The sequence below is a fragment of the Leptosomus discolor genome, chromosome 6 (genome assembly GCF_034619465.1).
Source record: "Leptosomus discolor isolate bLepDis1 chromosome 6, bLepDis1.hap2, whole genome shotgun sequence".
NCBI lineage: Eukaryota > Metazoa > Chordata > Aves > Leptosomiformes > Leptosomidae > Leptosomus > Leptosomus discolor.
This window is the reverse complement of record NC_141396.1, coordinates 43,922,240-43,937,920: the sequence shown is the minus strand read 5'-3', so window position 1 is coordinate 43,937,920 and position 15,681 is coordinate 43,922,240. Positions and strand designations below refer to the sequence as shown.

General features: G+C 35.1%; 1 protein-coding gene across 2 annotated transcripts in view; it reads right to left on the bottom strand.

Moving 5' to 3' along the window:
* The window catches only part of ABCB1 (ATP binding cassette subfamily B member 1), a 44,528-nt gene extending 30,969 nt beyond the window's left edge, over window positions 1–13,559 (bottom strand). The window contains exons 1-10 of one of the 2 annotated variants that reach the window (XM_086467121.1): window positions 13,462–13,559; window positions 12,643–12,694; window positions 11,224–11,379; window positions 9,848–9,906; window positions 6,815–7,006; window positions 5,919–6,090; window positions 4,779–4,903; window positions 3,831–4,002; window positions 2,121–2,234; window positions 1,050–1,160 (exon numbers count right to left, since the gene is read on the bottom strand). In XM_086467121.1, the coding sequence (XP_086323247.1) occupies window positions 1,050–1,160; window positions 2,121–2,234; window positions 3,831–4,002; window positions 4,779–4,903; window positions 5,919–6,090; window positions 6,815–7,006; window positions 9,848–9,906; window positions 11,224–11,379; window positions 12,643–12,694; window positions 13,462–13,559 (1,251 nt within the window). Of the gene's footprint in view, window positions 1–1,049; window positions 1,161–2,120; window positions 2,235–3,830; window positions 4,003–4,778; window positions 4,904–5,918; window positions 6,091–6,814; window positions 7,007–9,847; window positions 9,912–11,223; window positions 11,380–12,642; window positions 12,695–13,461 lie in introns of both variants that reach the window. The other variant, XM_086467122.1, reaches the window with a different exon arrangement.
* Window positions 13,560–15,681: the final 2,122 nt, after the last annotated feature.

Here is a 15,681-nt window from a genome sequence, read left to right as displayed (position 1 = left end):
AGAATCATTTTGGTTGGAAAAGACCTTTAAGACCAACTCCAACCATTATCCTAGCAATTCCAAGCCCACCACTAGGTCCCTAAGCACCACACCTACACATCTTTTGAACACCTCCAGGGGTGGTGAGTCCACCAGCTCCCTGGGCAGCCTCTTCCAATGCCTAACCGCTCTTTCAGTAAAGAAATTTTTCCTAATATCTAACATAAACCTCCCCTGGTGCAACTTGAGGCCATTTCCTCTTGTTCTATCACTTGTTACCTGAGAGAAGAGACTGACCCCCATCTCACGACAACCTCCTTTCAAGTAGTTATAGAGAGCAATGAGGTCTCCCCTCAGCCTCCTCTTCTCCAGACGAAACAACTCCAGTTCCCTCAGCCGCTCCTCTTAAGACCTGTTCTCCAGACCCTTCACCAGCTTCGTTGTCCTGCTCTGGACATTCTCCAGCACCTCAATGTCTTTCTTATACTGTGGCGCCTAAAACTCGACACAGTACTCAAGCTGTGGTCCAGGTGTGATCTCACCAGTGCATTCAAATGTCTTCCACATCTACTGCATTAAGACTCTGGATTTATGACAGTGCTTTAAAAAGCAAACTTTTTATCTGTGTAGTCAGCCAAATACAGATTCTGATCTGTATTCCACATATAACGAGTCCTTGCTGGATATGCTTTCTTTAACTGGTTGAGATACACTCTTAACAGAGCTGCATGGCAGGTACTTTTGAAACTTACTATCTCTTTGTTACGACTATACACAAACACTTGAGCTAGATGCCTGAATTTAGTTTCTGATAGCAATAAATATTTAAGTTTTATTGCAAAGCCACACTGACACAGCTTTAGAGAGAAAATTATTCAGAAAACTTAATATGTTCAGGTAAAGTATAAATAATTCTAGCTAAAATCACTGTGATGGCAAGGTAGATTTACAAAAAAATAGAGAATCAGCTTGGAATTGTTATATTTTCAACAAAAATTTATTTGACTTTTTTTTTCCTAATATGATCCACATGTTTAATGGTAATACGTATAAAGTTTTATTTACAGTACCTCAACATCTGGTCTGGATGGGTAACTGAAGTGAACATTTTGGAATTCCAAGTTCCCTTTAATGTAGTCTGGTTTGTAACCTGTCTCTGAATAACTGTCAATTTGAGGTTCCTGTGCAAAATAAAATAAAAAATTATTTCTAAATTATATTTTCCATAAAGAAGTCCTACACTGCACCGTTATTCTGCAAAGATATTAAATGTAATTTTAAAGTAATTTATGTGAGATTTCTGAAACATGTAAATTGTATGAAGTTTTGCTGCCTTCTTTCTACACTGATGATCTGCTCATGGAAGAATACTTTTATAATTTCTCCATTTAAGCTTTTGTGTGAATTTAGTACATTGTCTTCAAGACTGTACCCACAGATAGCCATAATTTGAGATTCCATTCACTTCCTGATGATTAACCTGAACAGATCATCTCTAATGAGCTGTTCATACACTGTTCATTTATAGCTTTGCCCTTTCTGCTGAAACAATCTGTGTGAGAAAGAACCAATCCACTGACCATTAAGCAGAAACAGAGTTCTCAGTTATCAACTGGTTTTGTTTGCACCCAGGGTGGGTCTAGAACTTGAAGCCTGTCTTAACAATATTCCAAAACATGCAATTGCATTTCATAGAGCTTCATTAGCTAGAAAAATCACAGCATCCCTAATTTCAAACTTTCTTGGTGATTGATATCCAGGTTACCAGGTTGTGTTTTACTGATTTGCTGACACTGACGCTACTGGTGGTGCCACTGATACCTTGAAAGCTATGCTGGTGTACATACAGCAGCTGTAATCACATAAGTGTATAACCATAGACATGTCCTTCAAGATAAGAACATTAGAGGAAACCTCCAACACCAAGATTTAGAGATCCGGGGTTTTTACTTTTGAAGCAAGGAATGATAACTCAAGAAATCAAAGAGGAACTGACCAATAATGACACATTCTGTTTATATTTCTGCTTATTTCACACACCTTTATTTACTTTTACTAATTTCATATCCTTAAATCGTGTCTGTACTTTAAAAAGAAGGGTCTCTCCATTTTGAAATGAGATTGAGGGCAAAGGTACTCACGTTGTCTATGATACTAAAGACTGCATAGGCAGCTCCTCTTGCACTAGCAAATGCCTCTATGCTTGGAGCAGTCTGTCCAATACTGAAAGCTCCAACCAATACAGAGAAAAAGACCTGAAAGAAATGTTTATGGTGACATATATCACTTCTTACTTAAGCAGAGAATTAAATTTATTTATTTACATCAGAGGTCTTTGGGTCAGGAGGCTCCATGCATGTTAACAGAAGTTTAAGGTATCTAGAATCAAAGAAAAAATGAAAGGGTCACACTTAACTAGAGAATAATACCAAGAAAAAGGCTTTTTAAGATTCAGCCAAGAAGAGAGTTCCTGCATAATGTGAATGTTGCAAACATATTGATAAGTGAAAAAGTGACTTAAGACATGCAAAATCTATGCCAAAAAATTGTAATTGATGTCTCAGGATTTATTGTACTAATTCCTTCTTTGGCAAAGTATATTGCATATCTTCCAATGGAACAAAGATGGATATGCAAAGCACTATCATACTGCTTTCAAAGTAACAGTAAAATAGAATACAAATCCAGCTTCCCCATATAAAGTACCACAGGATCCCTTTGCTGGACTGAAAGGGAGTGAGTGCAAGCAAACACAAAAAAAAACAGAAAAAGAAAAAATATATTATTTTCTCAGAGGAACATAGTTTACATCTTTCAGCTAGTATCAAACCAAAAGTGATACAAACACACTGCCCAAACAGAGATCATAATGACAGCCATAGTACATCAGAGGAAAGGCCCATCACTTCCATCACCTTTTCTCCAACAGTGGTCATTCACAGGTGCGACACCTAATAAGGCAACACCCTCCCATTCATGTTATAAAAACACCATTCCAATGAAGTACAACATAGACAACAGAAATTGCAAATACTTAGAACTGAAAAAACTACACACAAGGGCGTGAACCTCACTGAGATGTTCTTAAGCCTTTAAAAAAAATGGGCAAGTTCAAAGGAACCAATAACACATATCAGAGCCATTTTTTGCAAACTTCAGTGTTTCATAAATAAAAAAAAACAGGTAGTTTAAAAATATATATATATACACATATGGTCTCCTGGCTGGGTTTCATCACAGTCAACAGAGTTATTCTTCTTACCGTATTTGTTTGGTATCTCATACAAAATTAGAACGGCTGCCACATCAGAAAAAGAGTTTAAGTTATGACTTACGAGTTATGGTTTTCTTCCTTTGGTCAGATGGTGACATATTTCCTATTTTTCTCCACCTCAGTTTCTAAAAATACTGAGAAGTGATTACAGGCTCTTATCGTCCAAAATATCAGAAAAGTATCCAAAAAATTATCTACTTAAACCACATAACAGCTAAAAAAAGAGCATTTGCTGCTATATCCTGAAGATATATTCAACCTCACAAATCTGAAAACAAACAGCAGCTAGGAAGGGTACTGTACTTCAGTTTTTGATTGAACAGTTTCTGTATCAGCCTGATCTTAAGAAGTCAGAAAATATGTAGGAACAGTTGAAAATAAGATGTTTTATTTGGCTTGATGTACAATTTGAGATACTATAGAAACAAACATGTAGACTTTTGCAGTGAGCATCTTTTTGTTAAGAAGATTTTGGCACATAATCCTTATTAAACTCAAATAAGTTCCAAATATAGCCTTTAATGTATTTTCTTTAGTATTTCTCAATATTATTGGGAATTTACTCATTAATACTTACTGTAAGAACTTTGCCAATAGTGTAATCATCAGTTAAGACCAGGGTAGTTCCATACCAGAAGGCCAGTGCATATGATGCATATATCAGCAAGAAAGCTGCACCCATAGAAATATTAGCTGTAATAGCCTTTTTTATTCCAATCCGTTTAGCGTCTTCTAAATTTTTATGGTATCTGGAGGAAAGACAGAAGTTCAAAACAGACTTAGACTTCTACCATGGCACACAGCACCGAAACCTCTGTGGATAAATTAGAAAGAGAACACTCACAAAGTACAACAAGATATATAAAATATATAGCCCTAAGACTGTACAAAGGTAGCCTGGTAGTCAGGCAAAGAGACTTTAAGGTAACTCCTAAAAAGGTCAACATCAGTCAACCTGGTATATAGAAAAAAAAAAAGGGCATTGCAGTTCAGCGACCAGCATTCAAATTGCTTCAATAGACTGCAGGTCAATGAACTTTGATCATGAACTGTTCATGACAGATTTTGAGATTATAATTGTCAGCCTAAGATAAAAAGTTAAAAATATATCACAAGAACGACGTTTTACAGTATAGCGGAAATAGAGATAGTGTTTATTAGTACCTTCACAACAACTACTGAGTAATCAGATTGCCAAGGATGTCACCATCTCTTCTCAAGGCAGGGCCTTTTTTTTTGTCTAAAGCTCTCACTGTGTGAAGTTTAAAGTAGTTCTGTACACTTTCTAGAGTAGAGACGATGTATCACCTTCTGTTGTCATTTTCTAGAAAAATAACTAATTGTCTTTCAACATGTAGAAAAACATATAAGACCCTATAACGGACATTTCCCATTGCCTAAAAATGCAGGAAGCACGAAACTTACTTGTTTTGACAGACTTTCAAAACCAAAGATGGAAGAAAATTTTAAACTATCTGAAGCGAGTACTTTAAAATCAGCTGATAAAAGCAAACATTGCTCTTACCTTTTAATTTCTTTTTCCTGTCCTCCAAAAGCTATTACAGTGCGGATTGCTGCGAGAACTTCCTCTGCAACAGCACCTGCTTTTGCATATGCAGCTTGTTCTTTGTCAGTGAAAGCAGAGAGAACCTAACACAGGATCAAACGTTTTGACTTAAGAAAAACAGAATGAGCTCAAGCACTTCATAATGGCTTTTATCACAGCTACTTTCTTCCAGCACGAAGCCTTTTGATTATATTATGTATGAGTGCAGAATGTTCAAGATCAAAATCCTTAAGTACCTTATGAATTCAATCAAATAATTCAACATTATCCATTCTCAACAACTAAAGGGCTGGATTTTCCACTTTGCTTTCACTCAGTGCAGGAGATTAGATGACTACTCAGACTGAGCTGCTGTGGTTCTCCCCAGGTAGATCTCAGCTCACTCTCATCTCTGGCTACCTTAGCCAGTGGGCTCTATAGCTTACATTAATTGGCCACATTCCATGAAGACTCTTACCCAGTAGACATGTGTAGCACATGCTTCTTTACTCCTACCTTTTCTGCAATTTATACTCACTCAAGATACAGAAGGTTTAAATGATGTTTGATATATAAGGGGAATAAAATACCATAAAAATCTGAAGGCTTCCAAACTACAAATATAAGTCACTCCAATCTCATGGTAAATTAATACTACTCTCATCTAAGTCTGTCTAAAATTTCTTACCAAAGCTATTAACAACTCTGAAAAGAAACTCTGCATCTGAGACCAAGGCTTAGTCTAATTTATTCACTTATTTTTCAGGAGGTGCAATTATTCCTTTCAACAGAACAAGTACACGTGTGGATGAAGTTTAACAGTTTAACAGCTACAATGTGGATTCTACTCATATACCGTGCTCCCTTTTCTGTATAAAAACATGCTACATTGGCAGATACAGCTTCAAATCAAACAAATCTGTCCAAGCTATGGGAATTATAATATTCAAACTACATGAGGGTATTTACATACAGTTCATCTAAGAGCTTATTCACATAGATGTTGTCTAAAGCTATAATAGTTCTAAGCAATCCATTCTAACAGAATTACAAATATGTAGATTTATTTAATTATCTCTTACTAATATAAGACCTGACACTGAATGTATGTTAACTTACCTTTGCCCAGAGGGCTGCTGAAAGTCCCAGGACAGGACTGACTGCTAGTATTACAAGGGTTAATTTCCATCCTCTTATGAGACCAACAACAAATCCTGCTATAAATGTTGTTAATGATTGAACAAGCAATCCAACTTTGTCACCTATTCCTTCATTAATCTTGGAGACATCACTGAAAAACAAATTACATCCAGACAGGAAAGAAAACGCAGAAAGCACAAGAAAGTTTTGTTACATGGGTATCCGCGTAGAGGACAATCTTTATTATTCAATTACTTCCGAACAAGATAAAGCACTATTAATAGTGTGCTCAAGGAAAACTCCATATTTCTTGTGAAAATGTCATGCTATAAACCTGTTTTTTTCTGAAGAGGCTGAAATTCTACCTACAGTGCGAAATTACTCTTACTTTCTTGGTTCCAAATTTTTGATCTGTTTGGAAACTGTATGATATCTGGAAAGAAAAGATAAAGCTTTGCATGTAGGCAAAGAGAAAAGAATAGCTTATCATGCAATTAAAGCTGTTCACACTACTGGAGTCAGTCAACACCTTATTCAGACCTCAGTGTCCACAGAAATGAACTATGTTTTCTCTTCATAGGGGTAATCTCATAGGCTGGGCTTTAGTCATCCTCAGAGTTCAAGGGAAGTTATCAAAATGCTTTTCTGATATCCTTGTGACAGCCTGGTATCAGAAGTATTAGAAGTTCAGCCTCTGAGACTCTCCATGAGAAAACTTGAAAACTTCATTTGACAATGAAATAATTACATTTAATTTCACAGTGACATTTCATTTCACAATGAAATAATCCAATTTAAAAATAAAAATAAAAAAATTGTAACACATACCTGCACAATGAGATAAAATAACATTGGGAAAGGTATAGTATACTTACTCTAGAAGACGAGTGTTAAGTTCTCCTACATCATTTACATCAAACCATCCAATTTCCTGTCTCATAATTGCGTGAAAAAATTTTTCTCTAATTTTTTTTGTTTGCCGGCCTGCTGCTAGGGTCCAAAATGAAGTTTGGATATAAGCAGCAAGAAGAACAGCAGTTGCTATTGCAGAATAGTAGTACGCATATCTGAAAGACAAAAAAAAATGACAAGATTCTCTGAAAATAGTTGTAATTACCACGTTAGTCTGTACTTAGCTTGATGCTTACTTCTTCCATCTCAGACTTGAATTAGAGTTTATATGTTTATACTGGAGTTACATTTCTCTCTAAAACTTGCCAAGTTTTCTATGAGTAGTATTTAATATCAGCTTTCAGCTATGCAACAAACAAACAAAGCTATTGTTAGACAGGAAATACTTTTTCTTTTTGTCAATATAGTATATATTTTCTCATAAGATTATTTTAGAACTAAGTTTTAGGTGCAATACTCATTTCATTTGATCATGTCATTTTCAAAAACTCTGTAACATTTTTCTTTTAACACATACAGACAGACCTAACCACATATACCTATATTACACACACATTTACATTATACATCACGCCTGTCATATATATATATGCATCAATGCTCTGAGTATTTCCTGACTTGAGAATACAGCATTACTGTGTATACATCTATTGCAAGCAGATGCAAAAATTCTTTTGCTCTCTATTTTACTTGTAACTGATATTTTACTTTTAAATTAATTCAGCTCTGTGCTATGAGCAGGGTATCAAATCAAAGCCAAAGAGTGTGTGAACCACTATATTTCTCAAACTGGAACTGAATTTGAGCCACAGTTTTAAACTGTTCAAACAGAATCAAATCTGTAACTGAACTGAACTGATTTCCTGTTTGTAAAACATGACCAAAAACAATGGCTACATATTCATGGTGTATATTACGAGTAATTGTAAGGCTGCTGCACCTGCATAAAAGCAAATAATGAGCAAAAAGCTTTATGACACTTAGGTCTTTCACACGCATGTAGTAAGTTAGGCATACTGATTCTTTAGAACTGTAGCATGAAACTTGGCAGGAGGAAATTGCAGGAATCTGTGTGCAAATGCTCTGCTCAAAAAAAAGAGAGAATGGCTTTCTAGATGAAACTTCAAATTTTAATCCAGTCTTTTTTTTGTAGGTAAGATACTATACATTTTAGTCAGAGACTTTGGAACTATACTCATTATGAAATTAACTTTATCTAAACTGTTTAATAAAAATGGGTTAATGCCTAACTGAATGCTGATTAGCTGAATATTGACCTTGATCATCTTCAGCTCCATTAAAACTCTACACAGAAACTACCATAATAAAACCAAGAACACCGCTTCCAAATTCAGCAGTAATTACTTTTGACAATTACTTTATGACCTTACATCACTTCAAAGAATTGCTTTATCCTTGGACTTTGTTTCATGACAAATTACATCAAAAGGGATTGATATCTTTGCCAGATGCCATGCTGATGAAATATACTCTGTAAATTCTCTGCTGAACCTTAACAGAGAGTAAATGCTCGCTGCATTGTAAAATAATAGTTCTTTTTCTTTTGAGAAACACTTGGGTTTTAGGCAAACTGTTGTTTGAGTAACAAGCACATCCAAGTCCAGGTGTATCGTTCAGTGCTTAAACATACCTCTGTGAGAACTTTGTCCTTGTAAACAATTTTTATTATTATTTACCTGCTGGCAGGCATTCTTAGACAAACAAGGGGTGAGTACAAACAGCTGCTGCTTCAAAGAAGCAACCACACTAACTCAAGGCTCTATCTAGACACTTCGGAAAAGAGAGCCTACTCCTGTGCTGCTAACAAGTAATACATTCCTCATTAAACAATTTGATTCTAAAGAGAAACTCTATCTGCTTTTTATTCATACTTGTACTATCAAAGTTAATGTCTAGAAGATAAGGTGGCACATGTGAAGTTGTGGGTTGACCCTGGCTGGACATCAGGGTCCCACCAAAGTTGCTCTGTCACTCCCCTGGGCAGCGGAGAGAAAAATATAATGAAAGGCTTGTGGGTTGAGATAAGGACAGGGAGATCATTCACCAATTATGTCACGTGCAAAACAAACTTGACTTGGGGAAAAAAATAATTGCATTTATTACCAATAAAATCAGAGTAGGGTAATGAGAAATAAAACCAAATCTTACAAACACCTTTCCCGCACCCTTCCCTTCTTCCTGGGCTTAGCTTTACTCCCGATTTCCTCTGCCTCCTGCCCCCCAGCAGTGCAGGAACCTAACGAGGAACAGAGTTCAACCTGAAGAAAAGAAGCTGAAGTGGTACAAAACACCCTGCATAAACCAAGTCTATGGACAGTGGTTAATAAAGCCCCTTAAAACACACCTATTGTCAGCTAAGGTTTCTGCTTATTTGACCTTCTCTTTGTGAAGCTTTGTAGCAGAAGCACCTACTGACTATCGTCTTCTGCTATTGCCAGCTCTAGAATGCTAGATTTAAGGTTGCATATAATCTAACTCTGTGTTTTCTGTAGTCCAGATAATTTAGTTGAACTTGATGCTCTGGCAGCAAAGTAGTTACTATCTGGCAATTTTAATTGTGCTTTTTATCAGTGAATCACCATAGCTCAAGGAATCGATGGATGATAATCAATATAATTTTTTTGCATAATTGTTACTGTTTATAAATTGAGAGGAAGAGAAGAAGGAAGGAAGGCAATGAGGATGGAATTGGGACACAGAGCAGCTTTGGTGGGACCAAAGCACTCCTGAAAAGGGGGTGGGATGGGTAAGAGCAAAAGTTTACAGGGAAGTTGTTTGGAACAGCTGGGGGTGTTCAAGAATCCTCCCAGTGCCTCCAATAATCTCATGGCAAATCTTTAGTCACATATATTATTCAAGCAACCATTGCTTTTATCTTATTTAAAGTATGCAAATCATCTGTGGAAGAAGAATTCCTTGATTAGAAATATGTGTCTACATTAAAAAAATAAGAGGAAATATCAATTTCTAATTACCTTGTCATATCTTCTTCCAGTTTGCCAAGAATTTCATAAGAGGAATTCACTGCAGAAGAGTTTCCTTAGAAAGAAGGAAAAGAGTAAATACTTTCAATAGAGCAAGTTTTAACAAATCTGTTCTCCTGCACGCTGTTGAGCAAATTTTGAGTTACTACATTTCCTTTTGAATCAAGTTGATTTTAGTGAAAGGAGAGGTGTGATGATTTCAGGCTCCTACCTATTCAAAACCAACTATTATACTAACATAAGGTTAGTCATAACTCCACTGACTACAAAACTACATTCGTGTAAATTGAGATTAAAAGGTCCTCTTGAGCATCCATTAAATGCTCAGTTTGTTTTTTTTCTTTTTTTGAAAAAATAGGGCATTTGTATATGCCAAAACCCGTTAAAAATGCAGTCCTAGACACTGACATCAAATCAGTAACTGTAGATGGCTTAACACACTATGAAAAGATTGGCTACAATGTTGGTGTTGGCCTTAAAATTTTACACATGAGAACTCAGTGACAAATGTTTTGAGAAGACTACAGCTGCAGCAGTTTGCATTTGCACCATAAAAATGTGATCAATTTATTGTACTTGAGAAGGAGTAAATTAAAAAATACTTATTTTGATATGCCCGTTTCTCTCTTATAGCAGCATAATAAGAGCAAAAACAGATGTAAGACAGAAGATAGTCACATCCTTTATTTTTTCCATATCTCCAATAGACTTTTATTAAAATGTTTAATGACATTTTATTAGATAATATTTCAGGCAACAAACCTGTTCACAAGTTTAACAGGTAATGCGTGAGTTCAGAAAATGATGTAATTTGGTCAGTGAGTTGATACCACAGTGAAAGTATCATTCCTCCCTCTTGTATCTGGCAGTGCCTGCCTTCCTTTGTGTTTGATTTTGCACTTCTGATTCAGCAAACAAGGCTATTGCACAAATTGATCCAAAAGAAAATTAGTACTTTTATTTTTGGTAGCGAATTTTCTGTGGGATCTGCTTACTGATCTGATTCACTTTGCGTACTATAATTATCAGGTTTGATGCAAGGGGATCAACAGCAACTCATGAAGAGGAGGCAGAAAACCAGGCTCTTTCTATTTATCACAGCCACAGTTAAACATGATTTGTTGAATGTGCACTGCAGCAGATAATTTGAAAAAATTAAAAGAAAAATCTACTAATGCAGAAACTAAGAATTAGGAGCAAAAAAAATTCCACAGTGCATCTCTACTACAACAAACACAAGAGTTACTAATTTGCATCATAGTATAGTAGCAAGCTGGGGTTTCTGACATCAATGTCTCCTGTCAAGATGCTTGAATCTCCCTGGCCCTTTTCCAAATATGAGCCATTGTTCTCTTCATAGCAGATATATTCTTACCTGTAAAATTTGAGTTTCCAGAAGCAACAAAGCTATCAGTCACATCACCAAAAATTATCATCGCAATGGGGAGACTGCTTCCATGGACTATTGCCAGGACAGTGCCTAATATCATTAGTAATCTATCTGACCAACTGGAGTATCGAAACTGTGAGTGAAAAGAGAAATTAATTCTGTGGTATTAGAATGCTAACACATTGTTATGTCTACAAAGTCCAGAAAGTCAAGAAAAAGCTATCAGTGTTATACCTAGTGTCACAAAAATACAACTTTATCTGATTAGAAATTAAGTTTTCAAAACAATTTAAATGTACAGGAATAAATCCTTCTAATATAAATACTTTTATACTATAAACTCTCAAAACCAGAGTAGTGTACTACTTTAGAAAGGCCATATGAAAATAAGACACAGGAAATCTGCACTTTTTGAGTTTGCCATTTAAAGGTCAAATTATAAGAAATTGTAATGGCATTGTGATAATTAAGGCAACAATTTCCTTTACTGTAAATTTGTTATTATGCAGTCAGAAAAACTGTTCCTAATGCACCACAGACATTATCAAAGAATAATGCAATCCTAAATATCGCTTGCCATTGAAATTAAAGTTTGAGGTCATCTGTTACAAAATCATTGGCTTTATTCTGTACTGTAAAATACTAAGTTTACTGTTGTAAATAGTAGTGGTATGATGTAATTGTACAAGTGCAAGCTGGTATAGCAAAGTAGAGAAACTGGGCATTAGCCAGCATCATGGGCTATAGCTTTATTTCTGTTATTTGCAGTATCATTGCTGCGCATTATGCACGCTAAACCTACAAAATGTAAAACATTTTAGTGTTTTTAGAAGAGGACCTAGGATTTACTTTGATTAAATATTCAAAATATACAAAAAATGAAGAATTTCTGGAACTTGAAGTACTTTTTAGTACACAAATTTTAAGTTTCATCAGTGCCATGAAGTTGCCCTTTACTGCGGACTCAAGTGACTGAATAATGATTAATGGGGCTGACTAGCATGATTAGTACCTGACTCCAGTAATTTAGAGGACAAAACCACACAGAATCTTAGATATATGGATGGCCTTTTCATTGTGTCAGAAGAAATGACTGAACATGGAAATCCCTAACTTTCACAAACAAAAATCTAGCACAGGCGCATTTAGCATAACTTCCTACGGTAGGATGCCTAAGAATCCATATCAGTAATAAGACAGGTAATTTAATAGAACTACACCCACAAAAAGAAATGATTGCTGTATTATACCCAATATTCTGTGGTATCAAAGTATTTGGTAGAGAAAAGACTGTATATGCAGCACGCTAACATAATTTTAACCTTTTCTTCTTTACGCTTTGAAATGTACGTGCGTGTATATACATGTACACATATAGAGCAAGAATAAATCTTACCAGTGCAAATGGGCTGACCACCTTAGCCTTTTCTGCTTTCTTCTTTTGCTTGCTAAAAAAGGTATGATATCTTTAGTGCATTTAAAAAAGCAACAACATTTCACAGAAATACTACTGCGATATATTAATGAAGTTCAATTAAATTATAATTATGAAATAAGTTTACAGGAAACAATTGTGTGTAAAATGAATATGATTCATTGTGCATTCTTGAGATATTTGTATTTAAACCACCAGGTTTATAAATAGAATCAGCTCCTGACTGCTGTAAATTTAAGTCAAGCTCATCCCAGCTCACCCTTCTCAAGGGTGAAATGCCACCAACAAGGGCTGGTGGTTCCAATCTGATAAGGGAGGTCGTGAACTGAAGCAGTACATAGCTTTCAAAACAAGAAGGAGGAAGATAACATAAAATCAAATTTTTGCACATGGGGGACAGGGAATAAATAAGATGTTCAATGTATGTAAAATATTGATTCTCTGCCATACTAAAAATTTTAAGGTCATTTTTAGCTGCTAAGTGTATCCAGGATGTCCATTCCAGCACCATTTCTGTCATATTTCAGAATTGTTTTTCAATAAATAGTAGGCAATACTGTGGATGTTTAGTCCTTAAAAGAAAAAAATAAAAGGTCCTTCTGCACCAAATGAATGTGTCAATCAATGCTACTCTCAAGCTGATACAAATCTTTCTATTATTAGGCTTGCCTGATAAAATAAAGTAAAAAAAAAAAAAATCTAGCATAAAATCTAAAATAAGATAACATACTCTTACAAGCTTCAATACAGAACATGTTTACAATGTTTAAGAATACTTACCGTTGGCCTTCAGATTCCCGACCCTGGCTGAATATGGTTATGTTACGACTATTTCCATCTGCAGTATGCTTCTGCTTCTTTTCACCTTCAGAATGCATTTTAAATTTATTTAAGACAGCTCCCTGTAAAATAATATTTGACCAAGAAATACACAACCATTAAGCCAAGGACAGTAATATCAATGACCATTTGTTTGAAAGAAAAATATAGATACTCATTCAAATCAATAAAGTTATTAATGTCATACATTGCAAGTGAATCCTTGTAATGGGCCAGTATAAACACATTGAAACAAGTCCAGTGTTTTAATTTGCTTACAAACATCTACATTTTGTGTTTGTATCTGTTTGATAACTGTGGGTCCTTCATTTGATTTCATTTGAATGATACAAGCTTTATATTTTCTGCAATTCAGCACAGATATACAAAATAAATGAGAAAGTAGATAATTATTTAAAAGAATATATAGCTATTTGAAATTTTTCCAATTTTAGTTATCAGTGAATTTTATAAAGCATCTCTGATTTAAAAAAAAATAAACGTATTGACATACCGTGAAGGTTGTTCTTTGTTTTCTTCTGGTCTTCTGAAAAGTTATTCAAAAACCAGCAGAATTAATACGGTTAAGGACAAGAGCATTGGACTTCGCTCTTCTTATGTAAAACAGAGATGATCAACGGCTTTCTCTTGTTTTTTTTCCACCAGTCTTGTGGCCTCGCCTACTTTGGAGAGTAAGGTGTATGCACTTTGGACTCTGCCTCCTGTTTCCTAAAGGGAATATTTAGAAAACAAAGTCCTTAAACGCACATTTATTTCATTGTCATCCAGGAAAACAAGCTTGAATAGTCTATTCTTCCACAAGGTAAAGTTCCCCTTATCTAGTGTTGGCTTAAATATGCCCCTTTAAACTCCCAGGAATTCCTCTTTACCTTATTTGAGACTGTGCTGAATGCTCCAATTAACTGCTACACTTAAGGATGAATCCATTCTTGAACACGCAGTGAGAACCAAGCCAAATAACACAAAAGGAGTGTTTTATTCTTTTGCTTCTTTTCCCTTCTAAATCTAATCCAGAAAAACATGACCCATCTAGCCTGAAAGAAAACAGGATTTTACTATAGTGCATATCGTTTCTCATTTGAATAACTGCAGAACAGCAAGGTGAGTTTCAGACGCAGTTTAGAAATTATTTGGAAATAGCTATTGTAAGCAGAAATCTGCTCAATTTGTATCCTTCTGATTTTTGAATGTGTGTTCAGATTCTAAACTGTTTGAAATGGACCATTTATTTTATTGTGGAATGTATTGTTTTTATCAGTATCTGTAGGCACTACTTCAATGAAAACAGTAACAAATATTTTAAAAGTTCAAAATAAATTAATTGTACTTCTTAACCGTTATTTCAATGTATAAAGTAAACTAGATATGTTCAACACTTTTACAGAAGTAAAATTTATGAAAGGTTGAATAAAAATCCTTGTCCTAGAAAACAAGTATATTTCTATTGGTTTCTGTGTAGGTCTCCTATCGCTTTACTCAAACAAAATGTACTTAATCTGATAATTAACTAGAACAGATAATTTTTGTTCCTTTTAGTCATGCATGCCTGTAATCTCAAATTTTTGATAAAACTGAGTATTTTTACAGTGTTTTGGAATACAAAGTGTCTTATCAGAGTGAGGATTACTTTAGAAAGGGTAGTTTACCATCATCAGTCAAGCAAAATATAAAGGAGTAGTAAATGTAAGTAATACCTGTTTATGAAAAGTCATCCTGAGGTATTTGTATGGGCCTCTGTCCACAACAGTTACTGGGAATATTTCTGGGTTGTAACTTGTGTGCCTAAGTGCTTTGCTGGGCTTGATCATAATGGACTGGACCAACTATTTCAGTGGGAACTGAATAAAGTTGAATAAGAGACTCTGCAGAAAGTCAATTAATTTAAACAAATGGAACAGCATATGCAGGTCTTTCACAACTGTTTCACCTTGAAGTGAAAATGGACAAAACTACAAGATCTGTCATAACGTTCTGTTACCTCATTGCAATGTCTCAAAGTTATTGCAGTACCATCATGATAAGTGAAATAAAAATAACTCAGAATAGCAATTTGTACCAGAGTTGCCTGCATATAGTAGTGCAAAGAAAATGAAAGACTGCCTTACAGCCAGTTTTATCACACTAGGAGCTGAACCAACTAAACTGATATTAAAAAAGTGG